Source organism: Thalia democratica, chromosome 9 (assembly GCF_965202585.1).
Source record: "Thalia democratica chromosome 9, ktThaDemo2.hap1.1, whole genome shotgun sequence".
In the NCBI taxonomy this organism is placed as follows: domain Eukaryota; kingdom Metazoa; phylum Chordata; class Thaliacea; order Salpida; family Salpidae; genus Thalia; species Thalia democratica.
The window spans coordinates 27631980-27649499 of NC_139173.1; the positions used below are offsets into that span (position 1 = coordinate 27631980).

General features: G+C 28.5%; 1 protein-coding gene across 2 annotated transcripts in view; it reads right to left on the bottom strand.

Moving 5' to 3' along the window:
• Positions 1-15715, bottom strand: part of LOC145843875 (THO complex subunit 2-like) — a 33672-nt gene extending 17957 nt beyond the window's left edge. For both annotated transcript variants that reach the window (XM_082951134.1, XM_082951133.1), the window contains exons 1-26: positions 15630-15715; positions 15270-15334; positions 14852-14943; positions 14255-14389; positions 13542-13663; positions 12935-13071; positions 12318-12487; positions 11982-12074; positions 10708-10848; positions 10292-10464; positions 9659-9869; positions 9354-9389; positions 8565-8692; positions 8211-8312; positions 7700-7784; positions 7215-7308; positions 6833-6913; positions 6546-6642; positions 5670-5787; positions 5118-5191; positions 4393-4501; positions 3836-4000; positions 2433-2500; positions 1958-2165; positions 1524-1668; positions 36-193 (exon numbers count right to left, since the gene is read on the bottom strand). In XM_082951134.1, the coding sequence (XP_082807260.1) occupies positions 36-193; positions 1524-1668; positions 1958-2165; positions 2433-2500; positions 3836-4000; positions 4393-4501; positions 5118-5191; positions 5670-5787; positions 6546-6642; positions 6833-6913; positions 7215-7308; positions 7700-7784; positions 8211-8312; positions 8565-8692; positions 9354-9389; positions 9659-9869; positions 10292-10464; positions 10708-10848; positions 11982-12074; positions 12318-12487; positions 12935-13071; positions 13542-13663; positions 14255-14389; positions 14852-14943; positions 15270-15334; positions 15630-15694 (3072 nt within the window). In that variant the 5' untranslated portion in view covers positions 15695-15715. The remainder of the gene's footprint in view (positions 1-35; positions 194-1523; positions 1669-1957; positions 2166-2432; positions 2501-3835; positions 4001-4392; positions 4502-5117; positions 5192-5669; positions 5788-6545; positions 6643-6832; positions 6914-7214; positions 7309-7699; positions 7785-8210; positions 8313-8564; positions 8693-9353; positions 9390-9658; positions 9870-10291; positions 10465-10707; positions 10849-11981; positions 12075-12317; positions 12488-12934; positions 13072-13541; positions 13664-14254; positions 14390-14851; positions 14944-15269; positions 15335-15629) is intronic.
• Between the last annotated feature and the right edge of the window lie 1805 nt (positions 15716-17520).

Below are 17520 nucleotides of genomic sequence, written 5' to 3' on the forward strand. Positions count from 1 at the left end.
AGAACAAGAAATTTTATAAGTCGTACAAAACGAACCCTGTCGAAGCACAGCAGTGTTGAGAAGTTGTTCGTTTTCATCAGATGGAGCTGCTGAATCATGTTGGCGCAGTAGACGGCATCCTGCGCGCTAAACACGCACCTGGGGAATATGCAGAGTTGCAAGAGTTTGGTGATGGTGTCGTTCTTCGTCGTTTCTGCGTTATTACTCACTTAGGTACAACAAAAATAAATTAACTTTGTTTACAAACTATTATTTATATACCATATTTATCATGCACAATTGCAAGAGTTTAGTGATGGTGTCGTTCTTCGTCGTTTCTGCGTTATTACTCACTTAGGTACAACAAAAATAAATTAACTTTGTTTACAAACTATTATTTATATACCATATTTATCATGCACAATTGCAAGAGTTTGGCGATTGTGTCGTTCTTCGTCGTTTCTGCATTTTTACTCACTTAGGTACAACAAAGTTTATTAATTTTATTTGCAAATTGCTACTGCTACCGTGGAGTTGTATCTTTTATATATAAAATGTATTATGTTACATCATATTTATCATTATATGTATATGCAGAGTTGCAACAGCTTGGTGATTGTATGTTCTTTGTCGTTTCTGCATTTTTACTCTCTTAGATACAAAACAATACTGTATTGACACTTACAACTTAATACTGCCACCATACGGTTATACTATTTACATATAATATGTGTTTTACGCACAAATAAAGCAGCTTGATGGTGGTTTCGTTCTCTGTACGTTTATTTTCATGAAAAAAAGGTGCACATCATTAACTTTGTGATAATTTTGTATTATACAAAATTTGTGTAGAATTACTTTCTTTTAGAATAAACATTGACTACATTTTTTAGTAACATAATAATAGCTAGAACAGAATACTTACAACTAATTAGCGCCAACATGCGGTTAAATTGATTAACGAAAAACAAGTTGTCATTATTTAAACTTGATACCACTTTTATTATTGATATTAACTATATAACATTTTCAAAAATTCTTACTAGAAACGAAATAGTTATCCTTATCAGCCTTCATTCTACTGTGATTTGTTTTAATGTTTACAACTTAATATATCCACCTAGTGGTTATAAAAACTAACTAGCGAGGAACTAATTGTCCTTAGAAGCCTTCATTCTGCTCTCAACATTATTTAAAGTGTTTACAACTTAATAGCGCCACCAAACGGTTATAAAAACTAACTAGCGAGGAACTAATTGTCCTTAGCAGCCTTCATTCTGCTCTCAACTTTATTTAAAGTGTTTACAACTTGATAGCGCCACCAAACGGTTACAAAAACTAACTAGCAAGGAAGTAGCTGTCCTTATCACCTTATTCCTGCTCTTAACCTTATTTAAAGAACTTACAACTTAATAGCGCCACCAAACGGTTATAAAAACTAACTAGCGAGGAACTAATTGTCCTTATCAGCCTTCATCCTACTCTCAACCTTATTTAAAGTGTTTACAACTTGATAGCGCCACCAAACGGTTACAAAAACTAACTTGCGAGGAAGTAGTTGTCCTTATCAGCCTTCATTCTGCTCTTCACCTTGCCGCAGTGCTCGTCCTGCTTCTTCTGTTCTTCCTTCAATTTCGAAATCAGCGATTCGATCTTCTCTCGCTCCCTGCGCTTCCTGCTTTCCGAGTGCTGTGTAAAAAAAATGATATAATTTAAATTGGCATACACTATAAACATATTGTGATGGCGTAACAAATACTGACGTCTGCTTAAACAATTATGATTTTATGAATACATTACGAATATCTATAACTGTTTAAAAATTTAAGCTTTAAAACTCAATAAATGCTTTTTTTGCTCAGGGTAAACTAATAATTGGCGCTTTAATGTTTTTTTAATAATCAAGTTTACTACAAGTTTCATCTAACATATTTTTAAAAACGAATTAATCCTTTTTAAACAAAAACTATTAACTCACCCCCTCGTTATCCAGATTTTTTATGTTTTCTTCCAACTTCTTCACCTGCTTCTGGTACGCCTGCTTGGGAGTCTGCAGATCGTAACTCGAAAGGCACCAAAAAGTCGTGTAGAATGAGGGGGAAAGGTCCTTCCACACGTTGGCGCTGTGCATTGACAGCACGGCTTCGTTGACCGGTTTCATCACGAGATCACACGCCCGAATGTATCTGTTTGGGAGAAAACAACTGCGATTGGGAGGAGTGAGTTTTTGATAGTTTTGTATGAACTTTTTTTAAAATTCAACTTAGATTGATGTTTCTACTAAAAAAGATTGTAAACAATAGATCCTCAAAAAACTTTATTACAAAAAACCATAAACATTTTTTTTAACATATTATTATTATTTTCTGTTAACTTTACAACAACAAAAATTACTTATATAACAAAAGTTTAACATCAATGGTATTTAAAAATAAATTGATAAATAATATTACCTGCTGGTTTTGTCGGATTGTTTGTTTTTGCTGCTCCTGTCTTGCTTTCTCAGTTCGTCGTATTTTTGCTGTTTTTAATAATATCTTATAAAAAATTTTTATCAAATAATAAGTTAATCGTTAAAGCGCCATTCATTAAGGATTGAAATGTTTAAACAATTTATAGTTTACTTCAGAACATCTCAACTCACACTAATTTTAGGTTCAAGAGTGACCATACTTGTAAATGATTATGACAATATATTTGGTTATAAAACTAATAAAATTAAACACCAATCACTAATACTGGTTTAGCGTTAAAACATGGTCGTACTAAGAAAAATAAAAACAATAAAACTATTAACAAAGTTTTAATTTCACACTGATTGAAACATTGACAAACACAAACAATATTATTTTTTTTTTCATAAATCACCCACAATGATCTGATGCTGGAACATGACTTAAGGGCATAGGGGGGGGGTAAACACCCTTTTTTGGTTTTTGATCTTATTTTATATAGTTTTTACTAAGCTACAAGATGCTTTTTACAGATTTAAAAAATTCAAAATAATTTTTGAGATATAGCCGGTCAAAGTCGGAGGCAACAATAGGATCCTTATGGGAGGCGCAAACTAAAATGGCAAATAACTAGAAATCACTAAAAATCTATCTCCTCCTACGTTTTTTGAGATAACTACCTCAAATTTTCAGAAAATGTTCCTTGCAGTATTTAGAAAATTCTGTCGGAACAGGATTTAAAAAAATTTAAAAATAAAAATTTTATAACAAAAAAAGAAAAAAAAAACTGTTTTTATTTAATTTTTATTTTTTATTTTTTTCAAAATCCCTTCCGACAGAATTTTCTAAATATATCAAGGAACATTTCCTGAAAGTTTGAGGAGTTATCTCAAAAAACGTAGGAGAAGATAGATTTTTAGTAAAATAGTCTATTTTTGCCGTTTTAGTTTGCGCCTCCCATAAGGAACCTATTGTTGACTCCGACTTTGACCGGCTATATCTCAAAAATTATTTTGAATTTTTTAAATCTGTAAAAAGCATCTTGTAGCTTAGTAACAACTATATAAAATAAGATCAAAAACCAAAAAAGGGTGTTTACCCCCCCCCCTATGCCCTTAATTAATTAAAAGTTTTATCTTAGATAATTCGAAACATATTAACTGCCTAACAATTTAAGAAAATATTTCACTTGTATCTGGTGCTGGAACATAGTCCTTTAAAATACAAAAATATAAAACATACTAAACAGAAATAATTAACAAAAACAGTTTGAAATAATTGATAAATCATTATATTCCAACTAAACAAGTTATCTCACTTGTGCTGGAACATAGTCCTACTTAAGATGAGTAAATCTAATATATTAATCAAAATTTTAATATAAATCAAATAAAACATCTCACTTGTATCTGGTGCTGGAACATGGTCCTGCTAAGGAAGAAGGCGGCATCCGGCGGGGTGTGGTACTCCTGGTGGAGGCTGTTGATTGGCGGAAACCTCTTCACGTACTCCTCTCCCGGCAGCTGATTGGACAGGAAGTTGCCGAACTGCATCATCGTGTCGTGGCACTGCGTGTGACGTCATAACATGAGGTTAAAACCAATAGTGCTTCGTGACGTCAGAATAAAATTTGGATATTTAAAAATTTTAATTTGCTTTAAAGTGTTTTTTTGGACAAGTTCTATTACTGTAAAAACATTTTATGCTTTATATTTTATTTAAATAATTTATCTTTCTACCTTGACTGTTTATTTTGATATCAATTATCTGTTTAGTTATTAACAAAGATGTTTTTACTAATTTGAAATTTGCATAACATGTTTCATATTGAAAATTTTTACTTACATAAAACAAACGATTGTTTTAGTGCGAGTAAACATTTTTTTTATTAATAATCTAACCTAAAAAACAAAAAAAAAACATTTCTTTTTAGTTTTAATATTTTATTTAATGTATTTACCTGATCGGTCAGTTTTCCCACCAGCTTCAAATGCATATTTTCGCTGCTCTTCATGAAAACCACTCCGCTCCTCTGCTGCGCCATCAGCACGCATAACGGCACTGCCAACCTGAAAGTTGAAATGTCATTAGTAATAACATAACGGCACTGCTAACCTGAAAGTTGAAACGTCATTAGTAATAATATAAAGGGTATGCTACCCTGAAAATTGAAGTGTCATTACAAAAAACGTATAGGGTATGCTAACCTGAAAGTTGAAACGTCATTAGTAATAATATAAAGGGTATGCTACCCTGAAAATTAAAGTGTCATTACAAAAACGTATAGGGTATGCTAACCTGAAAGTTGAAACGTCATTAGTAATAATATAAAGGGTATGCTACCCTGAAAATTGAAGTGTCATTACAAAAAACGTATAGGGTATGCTAACCTGAAAGTTGAAATGTCATTGCTTTATCTATTTTCAATTTTGTCATATTATTTAAAGCTCTAATTCTATAGAGATAATGACTAAAACCTAAAAATCATCACACTTAGTAACTATTAATAAGACGAAAGTTAAAAAATAAAGTTGAACTACTAAACTCTGCAAACGTGTAAAATGTAATTAGCTCCTAATTTAAAGTTCTATATATGTGCTCAAATTCAATTGACATTTCAAGCAAATGACGATTTAAAAATATCACATAACAACTATTTTATAAAAAAATAAACATCATGCTAACCCTTCGTTGATTAAACTTTCTTTCAATATAGATGCCGACTTCTTTGTGTTTCTTACTTGACCGAAGTAGGCGGCCTGTTTATTTGTATTTGGTAAAACTTGATAATAAATAAAAGTTTTTGAAAAACAAAACTACGAATATTTACAGAGATCTGCGTATTTTTTGCTGATTTTCTTGAAGTTTTATAGCGAAAATAAATACTTAAAATTCGTTTCAAGAAATTTTCTGGTGCATTAAATACAGTTAGAAATTGTACAAGTAACTTATTTTAAACTACTGCTCAGATAGCTGAATGGTAAAATATTAATAAAAACATCAGCTTCAAGCTTTTGTAACTTTGATAAAAATCAAAATCCTTAGCTACAAGATAAAAATAAAAACCATAATTCAAAAGCAAATATAAATTAAAGAGAACTTTTTTTGGTAGAGTTCAATTATAGTATTTCTATGTGAACTTATAAACTCAGCCTTCAGTAATTCACTACTTTATCGATATTAAAATAAAAAGCTTATTTGAAGTATACATGTAACGTATCTACATAAAATAATAACCTCAGCTTTCAGTAATTCGCCACCCTGCAAAGCTTCCAGCTGATCGTTTGTGACTTCGTCTGAAATTTCGATTCCCGACATCTTCTGCACAACCTCCTTCAGTATCAGCAAGTCCAAACTGTTGAGAGAATATATATATGAGTAAAGAGAATAGTATGTAGTATATAGTAGCGAATATATGAGTAAACCTGGCATAAAATCTTTATATGCTCTAAAAACGTTAGTCATTATATATTGAGTTTAACAGAGTTTCAGCAAGTCCAAACTGTTGAGAGAAAGAAACTAAATAACAAGATATACCATAAAAATTAAACCATCAGCTACGAACTATTGCTCTCTTGATTGAACAAAAAACTTATGATGGCGCTTAACTTTAATGGTTCAAATAATGTAGCAAATTTAAATTGGTAAACGCGTTTTGTTAGATTTTTAAAAATAAAATTAAATGACTTATGCTCAAATTATATTAACAGTTATGAATTATTGCTCTCTGGTTTTTCTTTAAAAAACTTATATTGGTCCAAAAACGTTAGAAATAGTAAGTTGAGAAAATTTTTATTTGTATTTAAGAAAAAAAATTAGTAAGATCAAACTGTTGAGATATGTTAAATAACTTTTACTATACAATTTAACTTCTATTGAAAAACCAAACTTTACTTTTTACTATAATCCTACTTATAACTATCAAAATAAATTATGTTAGTTATATATCTGGTGATTGCTAAATTTATTTTTTATGATACTCCTATTTTCGAGTATAAAACTCAATTTATTATTATAAAAACTTAAACCAAACTATTTTATTTATTATTAAAAACCAAACTTTAAAACTTACTATATTCCTTTCTAAAACTACCAAACCAATTAATATCTCACCTTTTCCCAGCTTTCAATTGGTTGGCCACGTATTGCAGCAAACCGGACAATTCGATGCTGTATTTCTTCAATATATTTCCGCAAAAATTAGCTAAACCTGTTAATTAGTAGTAAAATAGTAATTTAAACAAAACTATTCTTACGATCGAGGTAAATAACAACAAATCGTGTAGTCTAAAAGCCATTTTATAAGTTAATTAATTTCAAATGCTTTTTTTGTTATTTTCAGTTGACAAGTTAATTTACTTTAAGAAACTTAGAGTTTTAGAGCTTAAAATTAAACTTACTTTGTAACCAGTTGGAAATGTTGGTATCATCGCATTTCATTCTTTCTTTGTCAGGATTCGCCAAAGCTTCTATTATGCAGTCTGTCAAAACAATTTTCAATAAAAAAACTAATAATTTAATCATATATTTTCAACAGCTTTTTATAAGTTTTAGAAGAAAGTTTAAATTTTGGCATCTATAAAGTAAACTTCATATAGAAAAATTTTAACCAAGTCAACAATATAATAATAATTTTAAAAGTTTTAAACACAAATAATTAATTAAGATCAAAAAATTTGTTGATAATTGATTTAATATATATTATACAAAAAGTTTTATTACAATCTTAATTTATCGTACAGTTTTACAAGGTTAAAATAATTTGGTGACAAATATACTTACATGCGAGACAATCGTAAGAAAGGTCGGTGACATATCTCAGCGAGTCCACAACTGGTCCGATTAAATTGTCGTATCGCTGGATTTGTGACAATATCTGTTAAAATTTCAAATGCTTTTGTATTGAAAAGATCACGAAACTTAATAGCTGATAAAACCTTTCTTTCTAACAAAACTAGTTTTAAAATCGAAAATTTAAGCTGAACTTGTATGGAAAAAAAATTCAAATTTTTCTTTATAGATATAAATTTATTACTATAATTTTAGCAAAAAAGCTGTGTTTTTATCAAAAAATAAAAGTTTAGTTTTTAATCATCAAAAAGTATAGGTTGTTGCAATACATTTTAGTAACTACAATTCAAACCAAAAAATGCTACTTATTATATTAATATAACCGTCAAACAGAACGCATGCTATTATTTTATATAATTGTATAAATTTATTACAATTTATTAAGACTATTTTAAATATTAAAACAATAAACAAACACTGTCAAATAGAACGCATGGGCTGCTGTGACTCAACTTTCCCATCTGCCGACCGGTTTGCTTCACGTTTTCTTTTGTCAGTCTCCTGTCAATTAAATGTGTATAAAATATATTTGCGTTTTATATATTTTTCATAAAAACACCAGTATTTGACGAAAAGTGGTTGAGCTTTTCATTCTACTTTGTGAGTTTCCCGATAGTCGTTTAAATGTTATATAACCGGTGTTGATATTTGAAAAACATTGTTTTTTTAATGTTTTTGTGGTTGGTTGGTATAGTTGTTCAGATTATCTGCAAGCTTAAACACTATTTGTTATTACTACAAATATGCTAGTTTTTATTACAATTTTTTCTTTAATTATTTAAATAATCGTAAAATTGTACTACAATAACATAAAATTTGTTAAATAACACACATGTGTAAATAAACAAAGATTAAAACAGACAATAAATATAATTTATACTTACACTTTTATAGATTAGAAAAAGATGAATACAAACAAAAATTAACCTCATAATGTACTTGGTTTTGTCGATAATTTTAGCCCTGGCCACCTGTAATTCCGGATGTCTTTCGTATGATTCGTTTTTCCATTCGCCGTATAATCGGTATCTGTTTGGATAATTAAAGTATTTAGTTTTTAGTTTAATTTGTTAAATTAACCATAAGAATGGTAGTTATTTAAAATTTAAATAACTTTTTTGTACTCTGATAGGTTGTAAGTATTACAATAGAACTTGTATGACTTATAACTATAAAATATGTATAAAAAAAGCTAAAATTTAGTTTAAAAATATATAAATTAACGAATATCACAAAACCGTACTAAAATGTTATCAACAAAATAAACTACATTATTCGAACCTGATCTGATAAGGCATGTGTTTCAGTAAACCCCACAGTTCAAACGAAACATTCGCGTTGCAATGCAACAGGCTCATTGACGGCAATATTGCTTCGATGATGCATTGGATCCATTTGCCCATGACTACCTACAAAGTAGACAAAATTTATATATAATTCTCAAATCGGTCCAGGCCAATTGTTTTTACTTGTGATTTTTTTTTCCTGCATCGATAGTTACAAAAAATAAAACGATAGTTTAAAAAATATACTAGTTTATTGCCCACTTTAGCTCAAATCGATTTCGGACAACAGTCCTTCTTCAGTGGACTTTAAACTCCAAACTTTAAACAGTTGAAAGTTTACTGAAGAAGGACTGTTGTCCGAAATTGATTTGAGCTAAAGTATGCAATAAACTCGTAGATTTTTTAAACCATCGTTTTAATTTTTGTACCTACTAAGTAGTTTTAATATAAATATACGTAGTTACGAAACATAAAATACAGTTGTAAATATGCGTGAAACCTTTTATAAAGTTTGTTATGTATAATTTTGCTTAATGTAAATAAATTATAATTTAAAAATATATATACTAATTATAACATTTTACTTTTGAAACTGGTTGATGTGAAAAATTTAAAAAGGTTTAGTCACCTTTTTTGTTGCAAACTATTTATAGCTTTATTATTATATCAGTATTCATGACTAAAAATTTTTCAAAGTTGACAAAAATTTATTCAATATTATCTACAAATATCAAGTACATAGAGTTCTAAGAATATTATGTAAATAACTACAGGAGATACTTACTTTGTCTTGGTGATGATCCTTTTTAGGCGAGTAATACTGAAAAAAAAGTATTTAAAAACAGTTGTCAGTGATTCTTTTTTTTTAATTTAACAAATATAAAACTTTATTAAAGATGTTTTAATTTTTCATCAAACTGAAAAACAAAAATATATTACTTGAAAAAAAAGTTATAATTTTATTTAATAAAATTTTTTAAGGCCTAGTTTTAAGTGACTGTAATTTATTAAAACCCAACAGGTATAAAAATAAATAAAATTGTTACTTAGGTTTAACAAATATAAAAACAAAAATTATTTTTATTCTACCTGTGAAACAAAAACTTTGGCGAGCCTGATAATTTTCACCAACAGCGCCGGTTGGCACGACAACCTGGGTCCAAGGTGGGAAAGCACCTCGAAAGTTGGGGTGTCTTTCATTAGTCCCCTGAAAGTTACGGGCTGCTGCAATGCCGCAACCATGCTGCTGCAATCACTTGCTGTGTTTGCAGAATTTTTCATGTGCTTCATGTTGACTTTCCTGTTAGTTGTTTGGGTATTTTCTCAAGTATATGTATTAACACTTAAACTTGTATAAACATGTTAAGGAAAATATTTTTTCTTAAATTGTTGAAACCACAACAAAACTGACTTTCCTGTTTATTGTATTGTGTGACTTTTATAATTACAAGGTTAAAATATAGTTATCAGTACATATATGTAACAAACAAAAAAAAATCAATATGTAAAACTAATAGCAATCAACAGATAAGTGTCAAAATACACTAACCTTGTCAAACTAATTCTATGAAATTATTTAAGCTCTTTTATGACATTAACAACTTTTTAAAACTTCAAGATGCCAAATCAAAATTCATAAAACAAACTTTTACACAAGTACATAAACTACAGTACATAAACTACAGCCTTGAAAACTTTGTGAAACGAAAATCGAAAACAAACTTTTTGTACAGCTTTCCGACGTAGTAGTCCACCAGATCGCAAGCGGCCTTCGTGATTGGTCGATGGGACATCACGTGGTTGCTTTCGTACTTGTTTATGACGTCACACGCCGTCTTCCAGTCTCCTATTTTCAGCGAGGCCTCGCACAAAAGGAACTTTTGGTTGACGCCGTCCTGTAATAATTCCAAAAGCTAATAAACAAACAAAAAAAAAGTCCGGTAAAAGTTACTTCGCCACAGTAATTAAAAAATATAGAAAGTTTTTAAAGAAATATTAACGAGGTTATTAGATACAATTGTTCTAAATACAAATTTACCATAACATACAATTTCGCGGGCTTGTCGTGTTTTTTATTGTCTTTATTGAGAACCGTAACGGGTATTTAAATAATTAATTTAAATAAAATATAAACTAACCATGACGTCAAGCTTAGCTGGCTTGTCATCTTTCTTATCGTCCTTATTCAGCACCATCACAGTCGTTCTTACGGCTTCAAGATCAACTTGTTTGACGAAATTGTTCCATTTGTCCTTCAGCTGTTTGTCCTCTGGTGTCAGCTAAAAATATATTACACAATCATTCATTATTTTTAATTTTGTGTTGATTTATCTTGTTTAAATTAAGAAACAAACAAAACAATAAAATTTTTCAACTAGAGAAAAAACGTTTTTTATTTTATGAATGTACAGTATACTACCGCTTAAGTACGCACTATTTTTGGTACGCATCACGCCTAAAGTACGCACTTATCCAGAAAGACAAAGTAAAGGATGTTATACTAGAACTTATAAGAAGTTCCAGTTTTCTTGCCTAAATTTTCAATCATCAAGTTTTTCCAGATTGTTTAATGTTTCCAGGTAGAATGGCCAACCTGCTGAGTTAGCCTGAGACTTTCACAACTTTTAAACTAGGGTGAGTAATCCTGAGTAGTCTAAAGTAACCTGAGATTGGGACAGTCCTGTTATTAAATGTTAATAAACTAAATACTTATGTAGTGGTTGCAGAAAAGTAAAAAGAATAATGATATTTGAGCTGTAATGCTATAAAATGAATAAACATAGATGACAAAGTTAAAAAAACCTACAAATACAAAATAGTTAAGTCATAAATTAATTTAAATGTACATACATTGATGTTTTCAAAATGTTTGGTAAACACAATGTAGTTTGGTACTTTTCCTCTAACAAAACAAAATGTAGCTTAATATTTCTTTTTAAATCATTGACTGACATTGACTTTCTATATTAAATATATGTATTAATTATGTAGAAACTTTTTATAGAAAAATATATATCATTTTAAAGTTTATTAAAAAATTTTACAAAGTAGAATTATGTATTAAATGTTATTTAAAATAAAAAGACTTGTTTGTTTGGCTTAATTATTTGGTGGCTAGTTGTAAGAAAGAAAACAAACAACTAAATTTCGAATTATACTATGTCGCCAAAAAGTACGCACTACCCGTGCTAAGTACGCACTTTTTTGTCAGGTTCAATTTGCGTACTTAAGCGGTAGTGCACTGTATTGTACATATTTCAAAAATTAATTTGTGAATTTAGCGTAATTTTGCCAAAACAAAATACTTATAGACAAAAAAGTGTTTGTTATCATTTCTTAATTTAATTTTTTAACTAGCATAAACAAATGAATTATCTACAAACAAAAGTTTATCAATTTATTTTAAACTTACATGAACAAATAAGTCATCCACAGACACAAGTTTATAATGTACGAGCAGGGCTGCCAGCGTGTACAACGAAGACGGCGTTGAGTTTTCTTTTTGCTGGAAAAATTTTGGTATGAAGGACGTTATAGAATAATGTTGGGTGAACTTTTAATTTATGAAACAGGCTGATCATAATGAATTCAGAGTTATAAGTAAGTAGAAAAAAAATTATACTCAACATTTTTATAATAAAAAATCAATTAAAATATATATTAAACATCTATTGCAAGATCTTAGTGTTTAAATATCTATTAAACATAACTTTAAACATTAAAAGCCATAAAATAGCAAACAACAAACCTGGTAGTGAGTGAACTTGAAGCCGAGCAGGTTGCAAAGCGTTGTTTTTTCGGCCAGTTTGAGGTACTCCCGTATGACGGGCACGAATATCTGCTCGCTCTTGTCGGGGTGGCACTCCATGGCTTCGAGCAAGATGTCCAGCGCCCTGTTCGGATCTATGTTGAAGCAGCCTGGATAGAAAAATATTATAATTAACTTTGTTAAATAATACTATCTAATATAATAATATTAGCTGAAATCGTAATCAATCAATTGTAAAACGCCAACGTTATTTTAATTATTGTTAGAATTAACCAGTTTTAAATTTAACTTTTAAGTTTTAAAGGTAAAAAAATTACAAAACTTTGATCAACGACCTTAAGTGAGTGCAACTAATTCTGAGATATAGTATTAAAAAATACTACAGTCTAAAACATTTGTAAAAACTAAACCACAGTGGATAATTTGAAATATGGATATACTGTCAGACGTTAAACAAACTTGATAGTTAGAGTTTTTTTTTCGCAAGTTTACAGAAGATTTAATTACCGATGAGACTCTTGACAATTTCTAATGTCTTTACGCTGTCCAGTTTATACTTTGTGTTAAAAAAAATAACAACAATTCAGTTAACTTACCTATGAGACTCTTGACTATTTCCAATGTGTTTTCGCTGTCAAGTTTATACTTGTTGTTAACGTCTCCAAGTTCTACCAACAATTTGCTGTAGCCTTCCATCTCTTCGCGAAGCAAGTTGAACTTCAGTTGCTTGTAGCTAAAAATAGATAAAAAATTCATTAAAAGCTAGTAGTTATTAAATGTATTAAAAAAATTTAAACTCTTATTTAAAAGAGAAGTATACATGAACAGTTGAATATAACAGCTTGTAGCTTCAATTTACTTCAAATGCAAGTAAAACTTGAGTAAGGAAAGGTTTAAAACACTTAAGACAAACGCTTTTGTTTTATATCGTAATTACTCATTAAAGCAGTAAGCATAGTTTAACTTTAGTTAAGTAACTAAAAATTAATTGAAGTATTATTAAGAAATTTCATATTTGTTTTTATAATATTTAAGGCAAGTTGGCCATTCACAATATTTTTTGCAGCTATGGTAGTTACTGATTGCAGGAAATACTTAAAAAATTAAAACTAAAAAAAAATCAAAATAGTAATCCACTTTTTTTACAAGATTTTTTGTTACATGATAGTGTATTTTTAACTTAAAAATTGACAGAAGACTTACAAGAGCCTGGTTTTAGTTTTGATGTAACGCTGCTGGAAGGCTTTGGCATCTGCAATTACTTTCAGTTGCGCGAGAGTGTCCAAATCGAACCGGGCTTTCAGCATAACTTGGTCTAAGTTTTCCTGTAAAAAAGTATTATATTTAGTAAAATATTATTACTAACAACTATTAGTGATTACAATTAAGTTGATACTGGGAAGGTTATTATAAACACTTGTTTAAGAATAAAATGTTTAGAAAAGTTAAATATCTAAATCTAAAAAAAAAGTATGTTTAATTTTTTTTAATAGAAACTTTTAGTGATCACAATAAAGTTGATACTGTGAAAGCTACTTTAGACAACTGTTTAAAAGTTGAGAAAAAAAATTAAGAAATTTTAAACAGGGTTTTTTCTTGTTTATATCAAAAATAAGTTAAAACTTCAATTAATTAGTCAAGTTTTTAAAAGTAGAGAATGTTGCATTTAACAATAAAACAACTTATTTCCTACATAAACAGTAAGCACATCATAAAGCGTACAAAATTTACTCGTAATATAGGGTATCAAACTTTATAACCAAATAATTTATGTTATAAATGGCTTAGAAAAGCAAAAAAAAATAAATTCAATATTGCTTTATGAAAATACATTTTTTTAACTAACACAAACAGTTATTAAAGCATTATGTTTAACTAATCATATTCTACTTGTAAAAAACAAAAATATAAGTAACCATTGCAGCGGACACAAGCTTGAGGAAATTGTTTCTCAGTGATTTTCGGTCATCCATCCCATTGCTTTGGTGGGTTTCACAATCCACCAGGGACCAGATGTCAATGAGGTCGCTGCACAGTGAAGTGCATTTGTCCTGTTAGTATTCCTTAACATTAGTATTTAATCTATTACTATTTTTAAGGTCATGAGGTAACTCTACAAAGACACTGCACAATAAATTGCATTTGTTTTTTAAATCATTTTAAATGAAATAATTATCCACAAATGTAACTGCTTAAGTGACCAGATACAACAATGAGTCTTAAAAATCCTAAATGATACTATCATGTATGATAACTTAATTTAATTTTATGAGCTTGCTTATAAAAGCTTAAAGCTTTGTCTTTTTTGTTATACATATTTTTAAGAACAAAAGCTGTTTTAATCAACAACTGGATTTATGTGTCCTAAATAGAACTAAATAACTTGTTCACTAAATTAAAGAAGTTTAAATATTTCTAAAAATACAACCAAACAGCTATATTTTTTAGACTTTATAAGGAAACAGAAGATAATAAATGACTCAAGTTGAAAGTATACTTCTAATTCAACATACCTTGTAGTCTCTGATAAGTGAAACAAAATCATCAATTTTGCAATTGTCATGTAGAACTTGATAAGTGAGCTCATACATAGTTAGATTGAAATCTGTGTTAAAAAATTATTTGATTTTTATACATAGTATTACTAGTTTAAACGTTTAAACCTGTGTTTTATTATTATAAATAGACAAAAAAGTTTAAAATATATTTTTGATAGATAATCATAAGCTAAAATTTTGCAAGACCTAAAAGTAATTAATTATGAGCTTATACATAGTTAGATTGAAGTCTGTGTTTAAACCACAGTTTGATCAGCTCTAATCTTATGTATAGATCTTAAATTTAAAAAAACACTAGTATATAAGCAATCATCTTAATTTATTTTAAGCAGGAAACAAAGTATATAATTTTTAGTAAAAATATTGATAGTACCTTGATGGGTAAGCTCATAGCATTGTTGTGAATCTTTTTTAGCCAAGTCTTCCAATATCAATTCCCTGCAATAAACAAATTGTAAAATTAAACTACTAGAGAGTTTTTAGTGTCAATACTGGAAAAACTTTGCATTTTTAATCTACATAAATTTTTACTAAAAAAGGTTTAAAACTTTTTCATTATATAAAACTGCATTTTGTTATTTGCACTAAAATTTAATAAGTAAAACTACAGTGATAATAAATAATAATGGAAAGGTATATAATTTTCTTAAACATTTTTTTTTTCAAAATATAATTATCATTTACACAAATTTACCATTCATAGTAAAAACAAATACAAAATTAAAACACTTACATCTCTTTCTTTCCTGACTTGAGCCAGGATTTACACATTTCTTCAGTTACAACTTCAAACTTCATTTTATCAATTTAAAAAACTCTATAATATAAAATAGTACATCAGTTATATTGTAAACAGTTATAGATGTTACAAATATAAACTACTATATTTGCATAAATACAATATCTTACTTATTACATAAAAATAACAAGAAGTTTTTTTTTTATTAAACGATGTATCAATTCAGAAAATTACATACACTTCATATCTGTAAAAAAATCAGTTATAAGTTATTTAATTCACTTCCATATCCCTTATAGAAGTTATATGGGCATAGGGAGGCCTACCTTGTTTTCTAAAGTTGATCTTATTTTGTAGAGTTTTATTTGAGCTATTAACAGGGTGGCACATGAACTTTTTAAGAAATTTCTTCAAGGTTTTTGAAGTACACTAGGTTGCCATTCTTTGAGTTAAAAAAAATTCCCTGAGTGACCAGAAACTTCCCTGAGTAACTTTTAACTCCCCTGAGTTTTTTTTCTAATCATTGATTAAATTATTTTGCTTCTTGCGCAAATTACTAATCAATTCTAACAGTATTGAAGAATAAGCCACAAGGCTAAAATATTTCTAAACAAGCACTTAAAAATAAATCAAATTATTATTTTTTGAACAAAATATTGAAACTGGACCAACTAAACTTCATTCTAGATCTAGAAATATTTTCCCTGAAATTTAAAAAAATCTCAAAACTTCTATTTTTTAATTTCAAATGAAGCTAAGGTAGAAAAAATTATGTTAAATAGTATAAAAAGATTGAAAATATAGTGTAAAGCTACTTTAAATATGTTTTTTAATAAAAAAATGTTGATGATGACAAAAATGTTTGTCATTATTATATATTTTTCATGTCAAGTCAAATTTTTCTGCCTAACTTGAAAAAATTGTTTAAAATTCGAGGTTTTTTATTGAGTTTCTTCAAATTTCTATGGTTTTTTCTGATTTTCTAAAACTCCAGGATTTTTGGCCATCAAGTAACAAACACAATGTATCCAATTTTTTGGCCAAGACTATCTAACTAAAAATCTATCTTCTCCTTCATTTTTAAAGAATCTACTTCATACTTTCATAGAAAGTCCATTAGTAATATCTAAACTAATTAATGCAGATTTTTTTTTTTCAAAAATAAAATTTTTCTATAAAAAAACAACAAATTTAACAGTATTCTTTCTTTACTGCACTAACATATGTTCTTGTGTGTTAAACATCGTTTTTTTGCTGGACAAAATCAGACTGAACAAAATTTTCACCTTGATATTTGGCTAAGAACACAGTGAATTCAAACAAATTAAACTGGATAATTTTGAAAAGGACAAAAAATCTCACTAAACAATTTTGAAATAACAAAGAAAATAAAGAAATAATAAAGAAAATGAAGAAATAAAAAAGTATATAATTTAAGGGCATAGGGGGGAGGGGAAACACCTTTTTTTGAAATTTGATCTTATTTTATATAGTTTTTACAAAGCTACAAGATGCTTTTTACAGATTTTGAAAATTCAAAACAATTTTTAAGATATAGCCGGTCAAAGTCGGAGGCAATAATAGGTTCCTTATGGGAGGCGCAAACTAAAACAGCAAATAACTAAAAATCACTAAAAATCTATCTCCTCCTACGTTTTTTGAGATAACTATCTCAAATTTTCAGGAAATGTTCCTTGCAATATTTAGAAAATTCTGTCTGAACAAAATTTGAAAAATTAAGAAAATTAAAAAAATTTAACAAAAAAACAAAAAAAAATTTATTTTGTTTATTTTTTATATAAATTTTTTTTGACAGAATTTTCTTATAAATCAAGGAATACTTCCTGAAAGTTTGAGGTAGATATCTCAAAAAACGTAGGAGGAG